We start from the raw sequence: 25,283 nt of genomic DNA, 5'->3' as shown, positions 1-25,283 counted from the left end.
TGGTTCTTTAATAACCTCCCCGGTGATTAAGAGAAGCACAAATCATGTCTCGTCGAAGCGTTGGCCAATACAGAGGTGTTCATATTCCAGATGTGTTGGGCATTTACATAATCAAGGCAGTCGTTGGAGGGGTTGTGAATATCCGCGTGCCACCTTTTTAAGAAGCTATTAACCCTGATGGGTCACTGTGCAAAGTCATCACGTATTCACGTGCACTTTTTATACCTGTGTACAAATTAGGAAATGAAAATCATGTTTGAGGGTAAAAAACAACACAGTATTAGTATGTCGTACTTACAATTAGTGTTATACGTAGTATGGTCGGTGGGAGAAAGAAGCTTTGAAATCAATTCATTTTTCCTCACAAGATCTTTTTAAGCGGTATTCTGCACGAGCTAACCTCAGATGTCAGGGAAACTCTACTAATTGACCCCCCCCCGTCTGGAATGTGCCCCCTTCTTCCTCATCCCAGGGTCAGTCCTATATCCTCCCTGTGTTGTCAAGGTCATAGTGTTTATAGGTTGATGTGATCTGAGTCCGCCTCTAGCTCGAAGCTGCAGAGATAAGATGAGTTGCAGGCAGAACGCACTGCGAGCAGGAACGGTTAATAAGGCGGATGGATTTGAAGACACGGTGTGCGTGTGTGTTGTCAGGTGCACAGCCGGGCACCCTGAACGCAGAGCAGTGTGCACTTGCTGTACCGGTGACCTCAGCAGGCTTCTGTACGCCAGTGTTAGCCGCGATCTCGGTCTTTGTCCGCGTGATACAAGTCTGATCCGAGCCTGATCCGCACGTCTTCTGTACACATCTTTGCCCAATTCCGAGCCCGAGCTTGAACCCCCTAATAACTGTTCATACCCATCGTGTTCGTTCTGCTAATTAGCACTTGTGGCGTTGGAGTGCAGCATATTGTGGGGACATAATTAATCAAACCAGCTAGTAATTACCCTGGGTTTTGGAATGTGAGCGCGGTCGGGAGGCTGGTCGCATCGCAGGGCGTGCTGCTTGAGGTAAACATCTTATTAACCGCGTCAGAGCCCCTCAGCAGGGCAACTATTTTATTGTGTTTTATTAAGGTGGAGGAGAACGTGCTGTTATCCACATTATGAAAATGGCCTTGTAAAAGAACCAAGTTTATGGTCATTATGGTTCCGAGGTGGTCGATCCAATGGAAAAATACTCCTGTGTGGACAGAGAGATTGTTTTTTATCCAGTAAAAAGCCATTTTCTCAGCATTGACCTAACTGCACATATGCGTATGTGTCTGCTTATGTATGCATATGGTGTGTGGGAGTGTAAAGCGCCCCTCAATTTCAAAGGCCAACTAGTAGGTGAGGACAGAAAATAGAACCTGCATCACATCCCTGTCGTAAGCCTTTAATGCAGGTCTGTCAGGAGAGACGGACCCTTTTTTCTTTTCTTTTTTCAACCACAGCAGGATTTTTTCTTTGGTTGCCACAGACTGACTGATATACTGACAAACTTCACACGCTCAGTGACTCCTGCTCAGGTTGTACGCAGTCACAAAGACATAGAAATGCCACCCTGCTACTATGCAGACATTCACATTTACACAGACTCCATACACAAATTCCATGCTCGACCGGCCCCTCCGGTCATAAGACAAGGACGCAGTGGTTCCCAATCTGAGGGTCGGGACCCGCAGAGGGGTCGGGAGAAGTTAGGTTTATGTTTTCCTGATATTTGCTTTTCCCTTGTGATGTCGGCTATTTTAAAGTTGTTATCCATGAGATATTCATGAAATCATACCCCATTTCCGATACTATTTCCATATACTAGATATCAGAGCAAGTGTATTATACTGCACTTGACTCTGTTCAAACTTGCCTCCATTCTGTGACATATTCAACCTGTACTGAGGGGTCACAACTAGACAGAGCTTCAATTTTAAAGGGTCACAAGCGGAAAAAAAGACGTAGAACCACTGCAATAACACAGAGAATGCAGTGCGGCTATCTTCTGGTCACGATGTCACATCCCTCAGGCCCGTAATGACAGAGTCCGGGCTTTTAATTTTAGCTCCACCGAGCCGTTCGCCTCACCGCAAGATTTGTGTTTTCTCCAGAACACTTCATTTTGCTGAACTAATATGTCGGCAGCTTTAGGATAGCAAAAACACTCATGCCAGATGTGTGTGTAAGTATAGTTCAGGCACGCGCTGAAAGGCCTGCTGCCGCCGAAAACCGCTATTTATACAGTGCACTCACCCAGGATTTTTGTCAGCATATGCTAGGCGTCCATCATTCAGGTGAACGGTCTTCATAAGCTAACCATATCATTTGGGAAGGAATGGAAATATAATTTTACCAGGCATTTGGCCCGTCCAGTATCGATTTAACACCTGCTATGTCTCTGCCCAAATCATCAAATCAAGCAGACATAATAATGCTGCTGCTGCTACGGCTCATACAGTGACAATGACTCCGCTACCCGGAGAATGACTGTAATGGCACTGGATTTGATTTTGGGCGTTTACAATGTCAGAAGTGCTCAGCACCGGCGCTGTAGCCAGAAAACAGCAAACGAGGGGGAAAAAAGCCAATCTGTTCCCGAAAGGCAGAAATCTCTTCATAAAAAAATATGCAATTTGGTGGAAGAAAAACACAAATTGACAAATGCTGAATTTCCTGCAGAGGGCCGTCATCGGTGACACCCATTTCAGAGAACGCCAGTTTTCATTTACTGTCAAAGCCTGCATAACCACAGTTGCGTAAACACAATTCAAGGGAGACAGGTGAGACGGCATATTTTCAATTTCGTTTACCCCAAGTTAATAGTGTAGTTCTGTTGAAATCTCAGAGCAGGTAGAAACTGTTGAGGCACGCCCTTACGGCCCTCAGACGGGAAGAGATCGAGGGCAGGAAGTAAAGGGAGTGGTCCAGCTGTCATCCATGAAATATCGATCATTACGTCTCGTCATTCTCTCCCTCCACCCCGCTTCAATGTCCTTCATCCTCACCTTTTATCCCCCTCCACTTGTTCCTTTCCTGTGCTTTTAAGTATGGACCTTCCATGTCCTCCAGATCGGACTATATTCAACAGGAAGTCCGGCCCTTTTTAAAGTTGTAATGTATCATGTCAGTCCTGTTTGACTTCACAACGCCCGTGGTTACTTGTGGTATCAGCAAGTGCAATTTAATACGGCAGCGACTACTCGTTGAGCAGCTACTTTTCCAGAAATCCAAACTTGAGTATCTGCTTACAGGCCAGCCTAACAAACTCATGTTATTTTAATAAAGTCGGTCAATAATGGTTGTAACTGCGATCTGATTTCATGCTGCACACGGTGTGAGTAGATTTCCACACAACAGCAAGGTACGGTAAAGTTGGTTACGCTGCTGAGAATGTGGAGGCGGGCATGCCGACTATTGCTGAAATAGTACCGACCTTAAATGGTAAAGAAAACGGGGTTTGAGTTCATGAAATTCTTTAAGATTATCACTTTAAATCAGGGCATGTTCAGTGGGAGAGTTCCTCAAAACTGTAGCATTTTAAAGAGGTACGGTAAGGTGAGCAAACAACTTGAAAGGTACTTTTTTCGTTTGGTACACGATCCACCTGCCACTTTTTATTAGCTGAATTTAATGCTGCGTGCATCATTACATTATTTTTTCTTTTCTTCTTTTGCAGTGTTGACACAATTTCATTGCTCGCTCTCTAAGTGAACCTTCCTGGTAGTTTCCTTTGCACTCAAGGCGAAAGTATGATCAAAGAATTGTTGGCCTTGCTGAGTGTGTTCCTCGTGTCTGTGATTAAAGTGCTGTGTGCCCACCTCCCCCAGCCCTCTTTTGAGGATGAAGCAGGAATAATTGAAAAAAGGAAGACCGTGTCAAAAATGTTATTGTTTCTACGGGAAAACCTTCGGTTAGCTTCGGTTCAGTAGAAGAGGAAAAGGAGGTGAGGGGAGGAACTCTAAGAAAGGAATGAAGTGTAGGACTCGAGTGGAGATGATTTATATGGGGAAACAAATGACAAGGGGGGGGGGGGATGGCAGAGCTCTGAATGCTGCCCTCACCTTTCCTTGAACTCTGTCTCTCCACCTTCAGGCCCCTCTATTCAATGAGCCTTGTGATTTCTTTCCAGTGCTAGTCACCCAACCGTAATGATCCTTCATTGATCTGTGACAGAGGGACTTCTCTCACCACTTAAAGCCACTTACCTGTGTGTGTGTGTGTGTGTGTGTGTCTGCATCCAGTACGTGTGTGTCTCCTCGCTGGTTTGCAGCTCTCAGGATATTGACGGGTCCGGGCATGCCCTGGAGTTCCACTGGCTTACATTCATCATTATTGTTCCTTGTTAATGGCCACAAACTGCCAATGTACAGTTTGTCCTGGCGCACAGAAGTAGGATGGTAGGGATCAATATACCGGTGTTGTGCACAGAGGCTTTCTCACACCTGGAGCAGTCAGGCAGTAATATGAGGAAATTATTGAACAACAAATGTCTTCTAAAAATGAGTAGTTTCATGCCCCCAATATCCTGTTATATTATCGTCAATGATTATGTTCAATTCACTTCTTATCCTCCATCCTCGTCGAAACCTGGAATACCTCATTGCCTGAGAAATGTCTCCTCGTATTGTCATTTTCAAATCAATTTAAATTTGAGCTGCTAGTGTTTGATAAGTTAAATCGAATAAAGGGCAACAAGTGAAGGTTTAAAGAAATATATTAATTGTGTCTTATTGCGAAATGGCAGTTAAAGCGTGGAAATGGAAACCCCTATTGTTGATCCAACTGTAATGGAGTGACCTCAGTGCCCTTAAATCAATGTAAATTTCTTTTAGTAGACAACTGCAGGTAGACGAACAAAAGCAATGGCGTTCACTGGCATTTGATTAGATAAGGCAACGGAATAAATTCTTCACGCCCATCATCATTACCACAATGATAATGATATACCCTCCATCACTTTTCTATTACACCTTCATGCCATCATCATCATCAATTATCCCCACAACCACAAATCATCGGGACTGAGCTCGTACCCATCTCTCACCGGAGCGTATATCCTGAAGAAGATTGAGGTCTAATTGTGTGCGTTGGTGGCAGGGTGTATAAAAAATAAAGAGAGGAAAATCAATGCCTTAACCAAAGGAGCAAGTGAATTATTGATGAGGAGTATGTAACGGGATCCCAAGTGTCTATTACTCCCTAACTCGGACTGCTTGCTGCTCAGGTTGCTATAGTCGCGGCCAGAGAAGTAGAACAACGAAGGTGCCAAAAACCAACCGCGGACACCTCAACCGGCGGAGTAGCTCACCTGAATTATTCGGTGCAGTTTGGCCACCGGCTGTGGTGTTCACACACTGGCACAGTAAGAAAGGCTCGAGCCCTTTTCTCATTCGAACTCTGGACAATGTCTGGAGTATCGGGTCCGCACACTCGGCACACAACAGGAGATTGTCAAGAGGCGTTCTCACCTACTGGTAATGCTCCGTTTGGTTTAGGCGGCAGGGCATGACGCGAAAACACGGCAGTCACGGAGGGCCGGTTTGTAATCGGGTCATAAACAACAGAGTCTCTTGTCCTCCTTTGAACTTGTATGACGATTTTGGCGTCGCCCCTTACCGTCAGAAGTCCACGGATCTCGTCGGCCCCTCAGTTGGACATTTTGGTTGGCGTCTTCTTGTAAATTACCCTTCTTTTTCACTCTCAGTCATCACGCCCACCCGCTCGCTGCGAATTCTCCAGACGATGACCGACTCCATTCAGACATGGTTCTCAAACCGACGTTACAGGGACTTTGTACGAGGGAGCTGACGAGGTACAGTCCACTTAGTATCTGGTCCGACATGTGACATTTGTGATCGCACATACAGCTCCTCTGGATAAATTCAGGGTTGCAGTGCATGTGTCTAAGGGTCCTCAAATACCCTTATGCTTCTTCTACAGTCAACCTATACAGTCAAGTAAAAGGGCTTATCTTAAGTTGTAGGATTCCATTCCAATTTTGGGATTGAGATGATTGTAGGTCTTTTTAAGTTAACGGATCCGGTTTAAAAACCAGTTACAGTAGATAAACTGTGGTCAAGCTTACAAAGCTGAGGTTTTAACTCCACATCATACAGTGTGTGTATATGTATATACTAAAGCAGCTATCTTCACACATGCATCCTGATTTCCTCTACCCTTTTTGAGGGGGGTTGTGGTTTTGCCCACATCACCAGCGTTCTGTTTGTTTTATTGCAAGCAGAGAAGGCAGGCATCACTTCAGCTTGGCTGGAGCGGACACGGAGAATGTGAATGAGAGGTAGAGGGAGAGAGCGGCAGGTGAGACCTGAAAGCTGCCTTTGTGTCGCAGCTGGCAGTACGAACACTGCCCTTCACTGTGAGGCGTCCCCCCCACACACACACACACCGGTATACTGTACATGTTGTGGAGCTATGGGGGGATGTTTAGTAAAAATACGACACACAAAAAAAAAACGTTTGCATATGTAACAAAAAAAGCCTTCACTCGCTCTCACCAAGGTGAACGGCCGTTCCAGAGCCATAAAGTTGCTCTGTTTTCCTTCTGCGCTTCCAAATCTCCATTTCAGATGCTAAACACACTCTTCTTTTCTCCTTCACTTCACCTCAACTGTATCTGGCTCAGTTGAACTGGAGCTTGAAGAGCACGATAATATCTAGTCCCATCTAAGACAACTCCTGAAGTCAGCAGCACGCATCTTGGCACTTATGAGCCTGTAAACATCCATCTTTTTCACAGGAATGTGGAGGCCAGACAGGGACGGAGATAGAGAGATGGTGGACTTCTTGAAGAGATGGTTTTGTTGTGTGGCTAGTCGGGGATGGATGCCTTTGCACTGGGTTGTACTTCTCTCTTTATGAGCTCCGGCTGAAGAGGGGATTTTGACAGTTTAAAATCCTCTGCTGCCTGTGAAACATTGCCCAGTGGTGCTACTTTATTGCTATTTGGTTTAATGTGTGTGTGAAATGTGATTGGGGCTGCAGATTACATGTCCGTCCAGAAATGAAAGCTCATACCTGTCGGGACAATCTAAACTGTTAGTTATGGCACCTCTTGAGACGGCCGTTTCACGACTAACCCCGGAGGGTGTCTCCGTGTTGGTCGAGGAGCAGCAACAACTCTGTGTACTGATCTGCATTCTTGTTTGTTTACTTTTCCCCTAGGAGGGGCCCTGCAGACGGCGGTCGCGCCAGGCACCATGAGGCAGCAAGCTTGGCCCGAGAGAGCGGAGAAATCACCCCTCATCACTCCCAACCAGGCCGGCCAGCGGAGGAAATGCACGCAGAAGCAGCGCACGCCACAGCAGACGCGGGCTAATACGCACATCTGAGACTAAATGGGGAAGGCAGAAAGAGGCTGAGCAAGAGGAGTCAGTAACTCAGATTGCGTCACCATAAATGGCAAGTAAGTGGACCGGGCCACCCTCAGAGGCAGTGATGTCCTTGTTAACGCATTGTCCTTCAAAAGAACCTCCTTGTTAGAAGTCACAAGTCACAGACCCCCCCCGCCCCTGTGAGGCCACAGAGCTGAGGGGCAGAGGAGAGGGAGAACAGAGGACGAGAGAGAGAGTGTCAGAGCGGAAAAAAAGAGACTGTGACAGGCCCCCATGCAGGCGCGTAAGAAGTATGGTCTGCTGGGCTTGTGTGCATGCTGCTGGCTAGTCTTCTTTTACTGGGGTGGAGGAGTCCAGCTCCGGCTGCTCCGGCTGCTGACACGCCAGCGGGGTGAAGTGGTGCGTCCCTGGCCCAATTGGACCGACAGGGCCTTCCTGCCCCGCTATGCCCACCTGGGTGAGCTCCAGACGGACCCCGGGACTGCCGAGTCGCCCCGCCAGCGTCGCCAGGCGTGGTCCGCCATTTATAAGGACAGTCGCTGCCGCATGGAGACCTGCTTTGACTTCTCGCGGTGTCGCCGCAGAGGAAGGGAAGGGTTCAGGGTGTATATATATCCGTCAGAGAAAAATGACCGTGTGTCCGAAAGCTACAGGAAGATCCTGACGTCCATCGCCGAGTCCCGGTACTACACATCAGACCCCCGTGAGGCATGCCTGTTCGTGCTCGGGATAGACACCTTAGATCGGGACCAGCTGTCAGGACAGTTTGTGCCCAACGTAGATGAACGCATCCGGGGTTACCCGCTGTGGAATGACGGGCGGAACCACCTGATCTTCAACCTGTACTCGGGCACCTGGCCGAACTACACAGAGGACCTGGGCTTCAACATCGGCCAGGCCATCTTGGCCAAGGCCAGCCTCAACACAGAACATTTCCGGCCCGGCTTTGACGTCTCCATCCCGCTGTTCTCAAAGGATCACCCGCAGAAGGGCGGAGAGCGGGGCTGGCTGGTGAGGAACACCATACCGCCGCGAAGGAAGTACCTGCTGATGTTCAAGGGGAAGCGTTATCTCACGGGCATCGGCTCAGACACCAGAAACGCTCTTCATCACATCCACAATGGAAAGGACATCGTGTCGTTGACGACGTGCCGCCACGGGAAGGACTGGGAGAAGCACAAAGACGCCCGCTGTGACCATGACAACCTGGAATATGAGAGGTAAGACGGGGGTCACCTGGCCAGTGGGGGAGGGCAGTAATGGGGTGACGTTAAAATTAGCTGTGAGGTGTTAAGGATTTAGGAAACGGTGTCGAGTGTTATTTTTTTTTTATGGGAAATACACAATGGCGGTGTTCCGCTTGCCTTCTCATTTGAACTTTACATGCTGTTTTATTGGTTTTTAGTTGTTCCAGATTTCCTACAAGCAGTGTCGGCGGTAGTTTTTGGTTCCCACTGGTTATTTTAGTCTCTTTGATTGTGGCGGCACAAGTTCTGACTGTTTAGGTTTTCTTCTGTTTGGCAGTTGCTATTGAGATCAAAGATTTTAGACTCAGGCTCAAGTCCCTGGACTATTTACAGCAGTTCTTGTATGAGTAGAGTGGGTTGTAATGTGCTCAGCTTGTATTAATTGACCTTGAGCTCCTCTATTATCTATATATGAGTGTAGATAAATCTTATAGGATGATAGACAAGCAAGTACGAGTATTGTGAAATGTTCAGTGCACATGCAGTAATTTTTTGTATTTGGGTGTGTACTACTTCAAGACAAAGAAATAAACAGCCACAGCTAATTAATTACAGCTGAAACTAAAGAGCCAAAGCAAAGGTCACCACAAAGAATGGTTTTGTGAAATTGCTGATTAGCTCAGAGAATAAAGCGCTGCCGGCTGTGTGGTGTGAATGACGATTATATTCTTAAATCGGTCTCTCCATTTGTCTTGCTGTTGTTGTTGCATGGGAGATAAGCTTGCCTTTTTCCACTTTGGTTTTAAATGAGTGGAGTGGATAAAAGACATTGTAAAATAAGAGTCCCGCAACATCTGCAATACTTGGAGCAATAATGTATTATTAAAACCAACTAATTTAATCATATGACCTTTGCCGGGGTTTGAAAACGGTTTGCACAAAGGCATTTACTGTTACACAATATATATATTTCCACTTCAGCCCTATATGTGCTTTGGCCTTTTCACAGAGTGGTTTTCAAGTATGTGAGCGCCATTGTTGTGTTTAATAATAAAAAGCTGTTAAAAAAGGAACCACACCCATCTGCCTAATACATGTTGCAGCAGCAGCAGCTTGGTAAACACGTCTCATCCTCTGTGTGCTTTTCTCCTACTGGCTTATTGGAGCTCAGACAGTGATTTAAAAACAGATGGAAATAGATGCATGAGCTCAATAGGAACATTTTGATTGTAAAACTGTCATTTAGAGTCTATGGGAGTTAATATTAGATGTAAAAGCTTTAAAATCTATTTGTATCTAATTGCAAAAGGTTTATGATTTATTTGTGGGCTGGAGAATGATGAATAAGACAGACTACTGAAGTTCAGTTTCATGCAGAGTTATCATCTTTTATGTGTTTAATACAGCAGTCATTAAATAGTTGATATAGAGGAGCTGTATCGCTCCTGTGTTTCACTAACTTGCTTAACTTACACTTTGCAATACAAGTCTCTGAGGCTTTAGTGCTGACAGAGTTCCTCATTATAAAGTCTGTGCCTGTCCATTCACAGATACAAGGATAGTCTCATGGTGCAGAACGCACTGACACGGGAGGGAAAGAGAGAGACTGTGTTGTAATTCGCATACTAAAGTACTGCATATACATACTCAGTCTGTATGTACTGCATACCGCCTACTAAATTAATTATTAAGTATGCCATTACCAGTAGACTGCTCACACTACAGGAAAGTCAGGCAATACGTCTTCTCTGCGTCACATGACTGTAGCGATCACGACGTTACCGGTCTGTCCTACTGAAAATTGTTGTAAATCAACAATTTACTAATTACAAAAAGTAAATATTTTATTGTTAAACATGTTTTCTAAAATACATTTGAATGCTCTTCTCCTCTTAACTTTACCGTGACATCATTTGCCATTATTTGTAATTATTTTATTCAACGTTTTTTTTAATTTAAACTGACTTTGAAGCCAATGTTACGTAGTGTCCAAACCGTGTAATGACAACATCGGTGTCCGTGATGCTATTGGACCCCAAACACAGTTTTTCACACTTAAGTAGCCGTTATTTAAATCATTTGGTCCTAAAAGTTTAAAAGTTCTCTAACAGCCAAATCCAGAGTGAAGCGGCGCTCACGTGACGAGCAGAGTCCGATTGGTTGGGAGGCGGGGTTGAAAGCATCTTAATTTCATCAGTTAAGTGAACACACAGTGTGAATTACTTTCATTATCAATTAATTAGCTGATCATTTCCTCGAGATAAGTTCATTAAAGGTAAGAAAATAATGAAAAATCAGAGCCTGGGGGGATGACTGTCTTCTTTTTTGTCTGAATAACAAAGCCCAGAGATGGCAAATTCTCACATTTGTGAAGCAAAGCTAAAATCATTAGATGTCTGGCCTTTTGTGCTTGAAAAGTGAATTCAACAATAATTGATTGTCATAATAGTTGACGATTCATTTTCTGTCAGTCGGCTAATTGATTGATTGACTAATTATTTGAGCCCCACTAGGTAGCACATTCATTCAAGTCATACTTTCATGTCACAGGACCTATGGTAAAAATAAAACTTATCCTGTAAAAGTTAAATGAATACTTAAACTAAAGTCAATGATTAATGATAAGTTCCTTTAGGATTTAGTGCTGCATAATGCCCCGCAGTGTACTTTTTAAACTGCATCTCTCTGAATTGCTTCTCCTCTTGTCGGACAGACTGAACCTTTCTGGCCATAAGAGAATCCAACGGCTAGACTCCCAAGTTTAAATCTCAGGCACCGGTAGGTGCGAGTTGTTTTCATGTGCTATCAAATGAAACGCTCAAATCAAGCATCTATACAATGGGACTTTTCAAATACCGTGGACCCTATGGGAACAGCAGTTAGGCGATGGTTCTGATCCAAGCACACTCGTTCCTCCTGTGGCCTATAACTAGCTACCTTAGGCGTGTTTACGTTGGGCTGCTCCACACTGCATGAATGAGCTCATTTATTCCACACAGCCCGCTACTCAGACACCCAGGTGGGCAGGGGGTTTGTGGGGTGGGGAGGATAGTGTGTGTGGTGGGGTCCCATGTGGTATTTTGCGGTAGATTTGGATACGGCAACGGCTCTGAGGGCGTGAATGGGGGTGGCGATGTGAGGGACAGCTGCCGTTTGTAAGAAAAACTCAAAAAGCTGGACCTTTTTTTCCCCCCTTTCTCCCTTTTTGTGTGAAGTCTTTTTCCATGGAAACAGGAGGCTTTTATCCTTGGAGAGGGAGAGGTGTGAAGGATGGATGTGGGGGGGAGGAGGCAGTGAAGGTGAGGGCCCATCTCCCTTTTTGCATCCTTTTGAATCTCCTTTTGGGAAGAGAAGAAAGGGAAGAGGACAATAAACAAACTGCATGAGCAAGGTTTCTGTTTAAACCCACGTAGAGACACACCCTCTCCTCTCCATCTGCCTGCTGGCATATTGTCCTTCTCTTAATGCCTTTCCTTCAGTCCTTCACTCTTTTTCTAATCTATATCCTGCCAAGAATCCTGCACCTGAACAACCAGTCTGCTAATAATAACAACGGTTTGTGTCTCCGAGGGAGCGTGCGTCTGTGTGTTTGACTGTCACTGCTATATATGCACGAGATTGTGTGTGTGTATGTGTGTGAGAGACTGTGTTCACAGTCAATGAGGCTCTTAGAAGGTGGCACCAGGTTAATGAGCGCATGCATCTGGTACACCAGCAGATTAGCCCCGAGGGACCTGGACAAGCACCCGACGGACAAACGGCACAAGAGGGGGAGGAGGAGGAAGCAGGAGGGAGGGGGACTCAGACGGACGGATCAATAGACTGGCATGACATCATTTACCCGCACATGACAAAACCTTAACCCCCACCCCCAAAAATGGATAGGACTGTAAAGTGACTGCCCCCAAGGAAAATGTTCCTGTTTTTTTTTAAACTGTTAATTGACATAAGAATAGTAATAATAATACTTAATAACAATAATAATATTAATTATTATTATTAACATTCATAATAATTGTATTAATATAAATAATAATACTGAATAACAATTATAATGTTATGAATAATAACCGCTAATATTGTTATTGTTATTATTATTATTATTCATAATAATAAGACTGGTGTTGATGTCCCGTGTGAAACCAAAAAGTCAACATTTATTTTGAGTTAAGTTACGTAGCGTACTTAACTTCTAGGGAACCAAGATCTTTTACTAAACTTAACTAAGCTGTAACAAGCATACATGTGCAAAAGGCTCAGGAGTGCGTAGAGCATCATACTTACAACATTTTAGAAATTAAAGTTAAGAAAGAAAAGTTAGGAAATGATTTCTTTCTTACCTGGTGTCGGCCCAAGCAGGTAGTTTAGGTTTTATTTACCCAGGATTTACAATGGAGGGGAACAGAATGTTGTTGTGGTCCTCACCGCATTGAAAACTTAAATATTCAGCAGCAGCGTATCTTTCTAGAAACTGCTTCCCAGTTACTCGATGACCCCCTTTACACCTTGCATTGAAATGTGTCTCATATCCAGGTTGTAGGTAGATATTTAACTTGAGTATACGTTTACACCTGGTATTAGTGTGTGGTCTCCAGTGTCCACATTGTGATCCGATCACTCTGTCCAGCTCCAACAACCAAACGTCACATCCTCCTCTTGTTTGTGTGGGATGACATATTTCTGCCCACATAAAACGCAATTGCATTTACACTCAGGTCCAGTGTGGTCACAATACACCCCGACCACCGATCGGATCACAAAGTGTTTTGGGTGCAGTTACACCTGTACTATCCGATTTGCAATTCCATCATCCAAAACACATTTGAATTCAAGGTGTGGATCCACAGACCATGCTGTCAGCTGGTTTCATAGAGCTTTTAAAAAAACTCGCCAATGATTGGGGTCTCAGGATTAGCCTGAATCATCCAAATAAAGCCTATTTGTTGCCCTTTCACGAAAAGAAACTAGTCTGCAACCCGTGTTCACCCTATGTTGGTAGGAAGATGACGCTGGTGCAGGTTTAAACCGCATCACAAGACGGCCCACTCCTTTTAGCTTCATGAAACAATGATAATACCTCCATGGTTGTTAGCTGAATAGTTTTTAAAAATGGGTTAAGATTAAATACCTCTGTCCCCGCCATTTCTATTAACACAATTCTCCTCTTTTAAATTACAGAATGATCGGTAAATGGCACCCAGAAATCCCATTAAAAATGCGCCATAGGGAAAAAGGAATCTGAATAGGAACAGCCTGGAATACTTGAATTTTGGTGTTTGAGTGTGTGTGTGTGTGTGTGTGTGTGTGTGTCTGTGTGTGCGCGCATGGATTATGGATGATAGGGGAGAAAACAGAATGAAGTAGCAATGAGACAAGTCGGAGGTATAGGACACAGTGGTACCCAAGGCAATAAGAGCAGCAAGACAGAAAGGAAGAAAAGGAGAATGTCATGTGATAAAGATTACAAAATAAAATAGGGGAAAAAGAGCGAGGGGTACCGCAGGCGAGTTAGGGGGTAACAGGCGAGAACAGAGCGGTGCAGGAGGGAGGGTGACGGAGTGGGAGAGAGAGAGACGGAGCGGAGAAGAGAGGGGATACTTGAAGCAAGGGAGAAGCTGTGCTGCAGCCTAATGGCCTAGTTTCCCTCACTTTAGAGAGTTCTCTAAGAAAGGGAGGAGAAACGTGCATTGTACAGTGAATGCAAATGAGCAGGAGTGTGAAAAACAGAGAGGGGAGGGAAGAAAGAGAGCGATGCTTAGGAGATACAAAAGGTAGCACAGAAAACGCAAAGAACTCCGGTTCATTTCGGATTGAACGGAGATGGACAGGATGGGAGGGAGAGACCGAAGTGATGGGGGAGGACGTGTAATGGCAAAACGCTGTACCTCTCTGTTCATCCTAAATGGCCCCGGCCTCCGTGTATGAGGGCCGGTGTTGGAAACCGATGGGTCATTATTCATCATGACCCTCCTTGAAGGAACCCACGGTTGCTGAAAGAGAGACTTTAAAACCTGGGTAACAGCTGAGGGTGAATGCAGAATAGTAATCAGACAAAACCCAACCGAAGGACTGCAAGAGAGACCGATTTAAATAATACATCGGCTACGGAAAAAGTTATAAAGGAAGTGCTTTGGAACTGCTCTCATGCGCGTGTAATTTGAACAGGAAATTTGCAGAAATGCACACGTCAGGACAGTATACTTCTGATTTCAACGTGGGAAACAGTGCCATTGTTATCTGCTGGCAGACAACTTTTTTTTTTTTATACTTAAATATTTTATTAAGGAGTTTTTTGTAGCAAGGAAAAACAAATCCCCAACAAGTAAAGGAATAATACTAGTAAATGATGCAGCTGGCAAAGAAAGACCAGGAAGAAATAAAATTAAACAAATCGATAAATACCCCCACAACTTTATTTGACACAGGAGTGTGTGCATGCACAGTTGTGTGCCTGTCTGTAAACGCTATACGAGAGTGTGTGCAATTTGAGATTTTGGCAAACCGAATAAGAAACGCTGCAGAGCCACTGTAATTAGGGCCTGTGAAATTGTACCTCTGAAGATGCTGTGGTCTGAGTCTGTGTGTGCGGTTTGTGTGCTGTCTCTGTTTAGAATACTTGGAAGTGAGAGGCGGCCGTGTGATTCTCTGGCACTTGTGCACTCCTTCCTCCGTTCTTTTTCCTCCTCTCCAGCTCAAATGTATTGACCAATTTTAAAGAGCACTCCAACAGGGCAGCAAAGGTTGAAGCATTTTAGCACCTTTCAGCTCATTGTTTTGGTTTTACGGCCTGCAGCTTTCATGTTTTGGTTCACTCTCTCCTCGCTCATCACCGAGGCTCAGCAGGAGGCTACTGTTCGCTGCAGCACAAAGAAATTGACAAAGTTGGAAGCTAGCTGGTGAACACAGTAGCTGGACACCAGACCAGAGCTAACATGAGACTAAATAATGGACTTGCATTCTTCAAATGGCAAGAAACACGACTCTAAATGAATACTAATGTTGCTCCAAATCTTTCAGTTGTGACAACTGTTTTCAGAAATCGGTTTTAAAGCATGATAAGCTTATTTCCCTTGTCATTTTTTCTTTGTCTTGTGTATTTTGCAAGATATCTCTACATACACTTCAGTCTGACTCCCATGATGTACATATAATACTCGGGCCAAGGAATACTTTCAGATTCCACCATTTTTCATTATTTTAGCCGCAACTGTGAGAAAGACTTGAGCTCAAATTCCAAAAGGCGTGTTTGCAAGGCCACAAAATCAATTTGCCTTCACTTCGACTGATGGGAATGATTTCTTTGGCCGAGGTTTGCGTTCTATGAGTCTGTCACTGCGGCTCCCCAGACTGCCACAGCTTTCTTTCCTCAGCCTTGAGAAATGTTGCATTCTTGGTCAAACTTAAGCCGGTCGGAACCTGCTTGTCGTTTCTCATTACAAGTTTGCAGTCAAATCTTCATCCCCTCATTGTTCTCTCAACCGCCGCTCTCCATTTCGAAAACTTCAGTTTCTCGTCAGGCTTGATCCTCCAGTTTTCCAAATTGTATTTTATGCATCTAGTCTGAGGGCGTTTGTGACCAAAACGTATTGTTTACAAGTGTCACTGGCAAAAACCACTGGAGAACTGGAAAACCACCCCGTCATGAGGCAATCAAGGCCTCAATGGCTTTGTGTTGGCTCTGGACAACAGTGTTAGTCATACAGAAACTAGATTACAATATGTAATGCCCGGTGGACACATCTGCCACCCATTTGGGAAATCTTCATTAAAAACAATTGCAAGTCTTACTTCTGTGATAGACACAATGTGGCTTTGCACACACACACACGTGCACAAGGATTTTGCAGCTTCCAATAATTATTCTTTCTCCAACTCACACCTTCTTAGGATGTGTCCTCTGCACAACCCCGTAACTTTTTTTTTCCTCCAAACATCTTGTCCTCCTCCTCACTTTTATTATTTATTTTTTGTGCAAGCTTCCTACCATATTTCTGAGCTCCGGTATGCATAATTTATCAACCGAACCCTGCTTCTCCATGAAGGCAAAAGTTTATTTGACAGCGCAGCTTTGTCTGTAGTGTTGCAACACAACTGTCTCGCACGCCATAGTGTTGGCGACATACACATGGATGCACACATGCATTGCTCTCACTTGCTAATCTATGCATTGCTGCTCTTAACAACACGTCTCCAAGATGAGCCTCAGAGGGTCAAACCAGGTTGCATCTAATCCACTCCGTAAGAAGTGGCGGATCAGAGTCTTGACCACCGGCTGTGCTCAAGCATGTTGGTCTCTTTACTCACCGCCACCTTTGATTCAGTCCCTACACTGTGTGTTGATGGGTGGAATTCTTAAAACCACAATTTCCTTTTTTCCCTTTTTAATAGAGGGTTTGTTAAAGTTACCGTTTGGTTTGTTGGCAACCCATTCATAAATGCTTAAAGGAATAGTTTGACATCTTCGGGAAACAGGATGGTGTCTGGGCTTTTTTGCCAGGCAGACATCTGAGAGTCCAGTAAGTTACTGCTCAGATTAAAATAGTCAAGCGCTGAACTGTCAGTTATACACTTTGGTGTTTTTATGGATTAAAAAAAGACAAGATCTTACGCGTTAATAGATGAGCTTTAGATGTGCTGGTAGGTGGATTCTGTTCCCCCGGTTCCAGTCTAAAGTCTTTCTAGGCTAATCTAAGCTAAGCTAACCTGCTGCTGGCTGTCTGTAGCTTCATATTTAAAGGACAGATACAAGAGTGGTAATGATATTCTCATCTAACTCTCCGACAGAAAGCGAGTAAGCATAGTTCCCAAAACTATCCCTTTAAAAGTACACAATTTTTCACAATCTGGCAACCCAGTTCTTTTCATTTATTTCTTATAGCTAACCTATTAGGCATTAAACTGTGATTTATTTACCATTAAGGCCCAATAATTGCCACAACTAATGCTTACATGCCAATCATTGTTTTGTAGTTCATTTTGAGATGAAACACTGAATTTGTCAGTAGAGGCTTTCCTTCATTTTTTTTAGGTCTAAAAAACATCAAATCCAGTCATATAGATCAGCTAATAGAGTCCAGCTGCTTCAAAGGAGATCACCTTTCCTGTAATATCCTCTGTCTGTTGGATGACCTCACCGTGTTCACTTATTACAGACACATGTGAAAACAGGGATGATTTAAAAATACACCTCTTTGATCGTCTCAAGGAATTTGGCGGCAGTGGTAGCTCCGAGGTCGCAGAGGCGCAAACCACGACTCGCCGAAAATCCTGGCGGGCATAACCTCAATCTATTTCAAATGATTTCAAGATCTGTGTAATCCATGAAGACGGCTGAAGTGGTGCTACTGATAGTGTGGGAGATTGGGCTCAAAGTTAGGACGGTAGTTAAGGCTTTATGTGTGAGCATTAGCATTTTATACCAGAAATAGGGCAGAGTGGAAGGCTAACCAAAGCCAATCGTAACCTGCAGGACAAGACTCCGATGATAAATCTTTCTTCTCTACATGGTGCTCGATTCTGGCTGATTGGTGCACACAATAGTGTTTGAAATGTCTGGACACATTTTCACGTTCATACTGTTGGTTCATGGAGGACGTTAAAGAAACCGGTAAAGGAGAACTTTTAATTAATAGTTGCCAGTTTGCTACGGTCTGTGTTTCCCAAATGCATCTGGTTTGCAGAACATTTTGTGAACTTGCCTTTTGTCATTGTGTTCTTTTCACATCAGTACAAAAGTGAAGAGTCAGTTTTGATGGCTGATAGTTTTTTTTTTGTAAAATAAAAAAAAAAGTCTGTCTTCCGGCTATCTTTGGGCTTAAACATTGCGTTAGCTGTAATGACTCAGGCTGTGCCAGACTCAAGGTTCCCCACCTTCTGCTGTTGGAAATGGTGGCTTTCATCCGACAATGTTTCACTCAAGCGCTCTCTTTTTATATTCTCTACACCACTACTTCTATCTTGGCTGAGACTTCAACCCCACACAGTAATTTACAAACGACTCCAATATATCAGTAACCGTTTGGTTTATCTTGCAGACCACACACTGTGAACATTTGTTCATTGTGCCTAAGGTTTGGAGAAGGTTGCACCGTACTACTTGCTGACTGCTCGTATGCAACATGACTTACCCTACCAGCTTCTCCTTTCTCAATCACCTCAGCTCCCGCTTTGTTTTTCTCTCTAAGACCCCATATATATTGAGTGGGCAGTTCCAGTCCGTCAGGTGCCTATCAGGTTTCTTAAGGCAGGCCGTTTGGCCCCGGGCCTCCCTCACTAGTGTGGATGTCCCCTTAATGGGTGCCCATTCAGTGCCCTAATGGGCCCTTTATCAACCCCGGCTAGCACCACAGCGATCATAGCAGGAAAAGCCTCTGGTGACCTTGCTCGCCTTTGTCCAGGCCAACTGGAGCGTAACAGCTTTGACAATGACAATGCAGTTGGGAGAGAGAGAACGAGCAGGAGACGGTTCTCATTCCTTATGCAGTTAAGGAGCTGAACCTCAACAGTGGCCTGGATTTCACTTGTTTGCATCTATTGGCCCTTTGACCTCACCACATGCTGTAAGAGTCTATAGCGTAGAGATTAGGGAGTGGAGAGAGATGAGAGATTAGTGATATCTCTAGATCTTTCTCGGTTTAATGTTGTTCGAGACGGGGATAATACTTCTAGGGGGAAAGTGGATGGCATGATTATTAATGGGTAGTTAACTTTTTGAATTGTTTTTTTAAAAAAACAGCTCAACCTTACCAGAAAGAGACATTTGCAGAAGCTGTTTTAGAAGTTCAAACCTCTAATGTTTGTGCTCTGTATGTTTGCAAGACAAAATTCCTTTGGGACAATAAAGTCAATCTTATCTTATCTTATCTTATCTTAATGTGAAGAGGCCAGCGGCCAAATTATTACTTACAGATACGTAGTAATCAGAAAAGATTTTGCCTCAATTAGGCTGTCCCAAACACATTCTAATGAATTTTTTATTTATTTTTAAGCATTTCCTCACAGGACCCCTAACTTGCCTGAGATATATGGTGTAAAATGAGGTCAAAAAATATTGTGTAGTAGGTTGGCAATGAGATGAAAAGGCTCCTCTTTTTTTCCCTCTCTCTGTCTTTGATGTAGAAAGGCGCGCTCCTATTGGCCGGTCTTGAGACGATGACTGATGCATATTGATAATCCCGACCACTGGAGCGTTCAAAGGACTCCCTAATATATATGCTGTGCTATCAGTGTTGAAATGATCTATGCACCCTGGTTTTTAATAACGCGACACGGTATTGGGGTTAAACTGGGATTTGGATGAGAGCGTGTCTCGGCAATCTCTAGTGTTATTTAATGCAAACTATTTCATAACCCTCCATGTATATTGCTCCATTATTTCACTCGTACATCTCCCTGTTATTGGAGTACGCTCTTTTAATGCGTTTGCGTGTCCTCTCATATGCGAGGCGTGGATTTCTATTTCTATTAGCGATGTCTCGAGCGAGGCTTTTGCATGCGTTCCTCTCTGAGTTCGGAGTGTACTTCTTCACAATCTATTCGACAGTACAGGCTGTCTTCTGCTTGCTCAGCCACACTTGAGCAAATAGTTCAGTTCCACCTCATCGTAGCTTTAGGTGTTTGAGATGACATTAGTATCGGGTGACAGGTTGTTCAGAGACTTTGCCGAAACCTGACCTGTCTTTCATGCCGTTATCTGAGGTGTGCTTATCATACTTGTTATACTCGTATTAAAGGAGCACAATGTGTGCTTCTTTTAATTAACAAGTGGGCAGCTTGGGGCAGCGGCCTGTGCAAGTGGAGCACAGCGTTCCTGTTAACCTCTCGAGTTGTGCAATGTCAGAGAGGTTTTGAAGTCAGACCTGCTGTACTCCTTCTGTTGTGCGGTTGAGCCAACACCTATTTGTCTAATACTGTTGCTTAGAGAAAGGGTGGACACCACTGCCTAAACTGTACAAAGTGGACTTCACAAATGCTGAAAATCCTTATCATATTTCTTTTCTCTTGTCGTCTTACTAGAGGGCATGGTAGGGGAAAGAATAATAATTAAGCTTTCCAGGAGCTTCTTTTGAAATGTAATACACTCATCACGAGTTGGAAAGTGTGTGTGTGTGTGTGTGTGTGTGTGTGTGTGTGTGTGTGTGTGTGTGTGTGTGTGTGTGTGTGTGTCACCGTTGCCAAGCCCAACAGCAGACAATGTGGTATGTGTGCCCCAGATAAGGGATTTTATTCTGCTAGCCAATGAAGAATGTGTATAAGATCATGAATTACTCATAAGTGCTGGTGTTGAACTCTTAGTTAATGATAGCCGTGCTGGGACCGCGCTCTGTACCGCGCGCCTGTCTCCCTCCGCATCACCTTGTGATGAATGAGAAACAAGTCGAGAGGGAAGGAGTCAGAACTTCCCCTTAGTTGCTCTCAAAACGTCTTCAGCGCCGTAGTCTCCCCGAAACTGCACCGTAGACACCAAACCCTACAAGCCACAGTCGCACTTCAGAGCCTATGATGTATGGCCGGCTGCACTTCCTTGTCAGATGGCCTACTACGCTGAACAACTCACCTACAGCACGCGACAAAACAGCCTTTCCTCCAAATGGCACTGCACCGAATATACACACACTTTGTCAGGTCGTGTGACGAATGGGCTTTATGTTGCCTCCGCCTGCTCAACCTGAAAGTCCCCTCTCTAGATTAAAACCTCGGCACACTGAGCTCCTTCACACTACAGCAGGCCCTGACTCATTCCAATCCACCGCTCATTTCAGTCCTCATTTCCTTTACATTATACACGCCATTAGGCATATTAAGTTCAATGCCTGCCATCGCGCTGTTCCAGTGTGCATCTCCATTCTTCAGCAAGCAGGTGCGTCTGGGCAAAAACACTGCATGGGTAAATTGGCTAAAATGTAATACAATTTAAAATTTAAGTAAATTAAATGAGAAATGAGTGTGCAGCCATGCTAGCAGCTCTGTAAAGTGCTTTGTGCAGCATACTAACACGCTTGAAGTGGCGATGCTAAGACGCCGATGTTTACTTTAGTACGTTAGCATGCCGGCATTTGCTAATTAGCACTGAACACAAAGCCCAACCCCCCCCCCCAAAATAAGCATTAAAGCCTCTCTACACCCACACAGGTGTTTTCAGTTACTTTGGCTGATTATGCCTCTGCTCGGGTTGAAGGTGAGTCAGAGCTTTGATGGGAATTTATGAGGTCACAAATCTTCACCTACCAATAAGAATGATAAAGGTGTAATTTGTCCCGCCCCTACATGTTTATCAAAACTAACGGGAGACTCAGGAAAGCCTCACTTAATTAGTGTATACAAGCCAAATGAACTGAAAACACCTGTGTGGGTGTTCAGAGGAACAAAAAAAAAAATATCCGGAGGGGGACATGAAGGTCTGAAACAGATTTTGTTAAATTTTAATCACTAGTGTAGCTTGCATAGCCAGATTTCCACAGTGATGTGATCTGGCTGCACACACTATCATGCTGTTATAGCCTCTGCCTTCTTTTGTAGTTCTTTAAACCAATCACAATTCTCTTGGGCTGCATTGAGCACTAAGATAGCACAGGAAGGGGAGGAACATTCTGCATGATATACACGGCCAATGGCAGGCTTCTACCCACAGACTATATCAGTCGTGACAGACCGGTATCACCAAAGTCATTAGGATACATCATCTGGGGACAATGAATGTTGGTACCAAATATTCAATAGATGTTGAGATAGTTCAAAGCGATATAAAAAGTCTAGGATCATCAAAGTCACTAGGAATCATCCTCTGGAGATCAGGACTGTCTTTATAAAAGTTCATGGTAATCTATAGCAAACTATAGCTGAGAGACATTTCAGTCTGGACCAAAACTGCCATCCCTCCAGCCTGAAAATGAAAGTCATATATTATGTGTCTCTGCCGATTTCGCAGTCGTTCATCTTCCGCCTGGTGTATTTATTGCCTGCGGTGATATGCTCATACCATTACTACTATTAGCCTGCCGTTGGCATCTACTATAACGGCCTCTAACAGTCCGGTAGTGGAATTCAGTGTCACTCCCAACCTTTCACCCGGTGCCAAGCACGAGTTCACACCCATACATACCCCTACACACTCTTTCACTGCGTCCTGTCTTTGCTGCGCCTCTTTCTTTCACTTCTTGACACAAGATGCATGTACCGCCACACACGCCCCTGCTCGTGTTTCCCGCTGTGTGGCCGGCCGGCGGCGCGCTGAGCCCTGCTCCTGTGTCTCCAGCTGTCCCCGGGTTATCACTCGTACTGTCTCTGAGTCCACAGTAACCAGAGCACTGCGTCTCTGTCTCTGTCATGTAGTGACCTTCCCTCTCTCTCTGTAAGATGAGTCCTCACATGCGTCCCTCTTTTCATTCTCATTGTTGTCTCGCCTTCCAGTCTCTATTGCTGTTTTATATCCTTGAGGAAAAGGAATTTACTATATCTGCCTCTTTTCCTCTTTACTTCTAGAATTTATTCTTTAGCGCCACTGATGTCTCTCGTTCTGCTGCTCCCCCATCCATCTTGCCTTTCTGCCTATAAGGATGTAATGTGATCAGGTGCAGTGTGTGTGAACCATCTTATAGTCACTTCACAAAGTAGATTTTTGTCTCACTTCCTCATGTAATTTCCTCTCCTCAACCCCTTCATTGCTTGAGGAATAGTGGCTCAAGTGGTGGAAGCCGTATTCGGATTAGTGAAAGTACGAATACCGCAAAGTATCCTGTTGCAAGTAAAAGTTCATTGTGCTTTTATAACAAAATCACATGTTTTCTTATTTTAAAAGTACAATATTTCCCTCTGAGAAGCAGTGGAGTAGAAGTATAAAGTAGCAAAAAATGGAAATACTCAAGTAAAGTACCTCAGACTTTTACTTGAGTACACTGCTTGATTAAATGTACTTTCATACCAACCTTGTTCATCTCACCAAACACAGCCATACCGTTATGTGTAATTCATTTCGGTAACGTACTGTATTGATTTCCCAATAACAACAAAGGGAGCAGAGAAAATGTGGACCGCGTAAAGAAGCATTTTGCACAATTCAGACACGCAAAAGCGACTGCTAGTCGATGTCCAGTGCATCACGCCCTCTCTTACCCAGCCGCTGCTCACTTACCATGCACACGCAAGCACTTACGCACACACACACACACACACACACACACATACACTGTCACACTCCATCATGGCCTCTAATAGGGTACGGGCTGATGGAGCAGCCAGGCCTGCTCAGCAGACAGTGGAAGAGTGAATCTATATTCAGTCTCTGCACTCCTTCCTCCTCCTCTGGAGCCTGATGAACTCAAGGGAATCCATGGAGCCAATAAACGTGCCGTGATCTATTGAGGCACCCTCCCTCGAATGCAATCCGTTACTCCACGGGGCACGGGCTGTTTTCTGTGTAGCTTCTGCATGTGGTCATCTTTTATTTCTGTGTCCGTAGCTAAGCGAGGTCCAGTGATTTCGTGCACGTGCGCGGATGCATTAGCGGGTTTCTCCGTGTAACGGAGAGCCGCTAAGTGAAAGCGACCGAGTCGGAGAGAAAAAAGAGGGAATGGATTAGGTAATGAGTCTATAGTATTGCGGCTATATCGGTTTAGTGCAGGGCCACTGCAGCAGATAAGCAAGAGGGAGTATCCACGTTAGTGTCCCATAAAATGCATCTTCCTATGAGAGTGCCCTCACTGCCACATCGCCTCTTAGGTTAACGCAACGATGATTAAACATGCAGGGCTTTATTGATCCCCGTAGAAACATTCTCTTCATTCTGAGGTCAGGAGGAGCCACAGGACGGGTGTCAGCACGGGAGCAGCAGTGATCGCTACGCCACCCAAAGCATATTCTGTCCTTTGGTGTCTTGATGGGTGAGGCAGAGAGCACTGTCTAACATGCTGGCTACCCATAGCTGTTCAACTGGGTTAGGATCCGGTGACAACACTGTGAATCCTAACCTTTTGACAGTGTGTGAGGTTGTACAGTAACATACTTTAGGAAGGTATTATTTCCCAGTTTCATGGAGTTTCATTTCCCCCTGTGGCTGTATGTGAGACTGCCAAGGAGTAGTATGCGTAATGTCATTTGCACAATGATATTAAAAGTCTCAACCCAGGTGCAATGGAGGAACAATTAGAATATAAACTGTAACGAGACTGAATTAAAATCCAGTGTAGTGGATTATCTAGCTTTGGCAATTTCAACGTGCATGGAAGTCAGCGAAAGGCTTCTTATTCTGAAAAGATGAGACGAAAAACTGGAAAGGAGATGACATGCTTGGCACAAACCTAAAGATGAGTTGTGTCTCTGGAGAGGTCCCAACCACTGTGTGTGCATGTCAAGATGTTACACCAGCACTTATAATAAACTGGAGGCCAATACAGTGGCGTGTAGCTCAGCCAAAAGACAACAATATCATCCGGAGAGGCTTTTCTGCCGCAGTTAGGACACAAAATGTCCGGATCTCATTGGAAATTAGGCTGCGGTTGTGGCAAATGGCATTTGATTTTGTGTGTGTGTGTGTGGGGGGGGGGCTGCTCGGCCGTGGGTGTCCAAACACTGCTATTAGCCCCACAGAGTACCCTCTTTATTCATTAAGCCTATAATCAGGCCTTCGTTTGGGTTCAAGTGGTTTTGCTCAGTGATTATTGGCTGGAAACGTGCCATCCTGGTGCTGTGATTTCCCCATTTGATTAGAGATATAACGGGTGGGATTTGAAAGAGAAAGAGGGAACCACAGAGAGAGGAAGCATGCTCGAGGC

The 25,283-nt window shown here is 44.5% G+C and overlaps 1 protein-coding gene across 3 annotated transcripts in view; it reads left to right on the top strand.

Annotated features, from left to right (window-relative positions):
* The window catches only part of ext1c (exostoses (multiple) 1c), a 71,752-nt gene that overhangs the window by 2,456 nt on the left and 44,013 nt on the right, over positions 1-25,283 (top strand). For 2 of the 3 annotated variants that reach the window (XM_031866326.1, XM_031866325.1), the window contains exon 2: positions 7,158-8,547. In XM_031866326.1, coding sequence (XP_031722186.1) covers positions 7,601-8,547 — 947 coding nt within the window. In that variant the 5' untranslated portion in view covers positions 7,158-7,600. Of the gene's footprint in view, positions 1-2,909; positions 5,788-7,157; positions 8,548-25,283 lie in introns of those variants that run through there. The other variant, XM_031866327.1, reaches the window with a different exon arrangement.

The sequence above is a fragment of the Anarrhichthys ocellatus genome, unplaced genomic scaffold (genome assembly GCF_004355925.1).
Source record: "Anarrhichthys ocellatus isolate YVR2014 unplaced genomic scaffold, GSC_Weel_1.0 scaffold35, whole genome shotgun sequence".
NCBI lineage: Eukaryota > Metazoa > Chordata > Actinopteri > Perciformes > Anarhichadidae > Anarrhichthys > Anarrhichthys ocellatus.
This window is presented reverse-complemented; position numbering and strand designations above follow the sequence as displayed.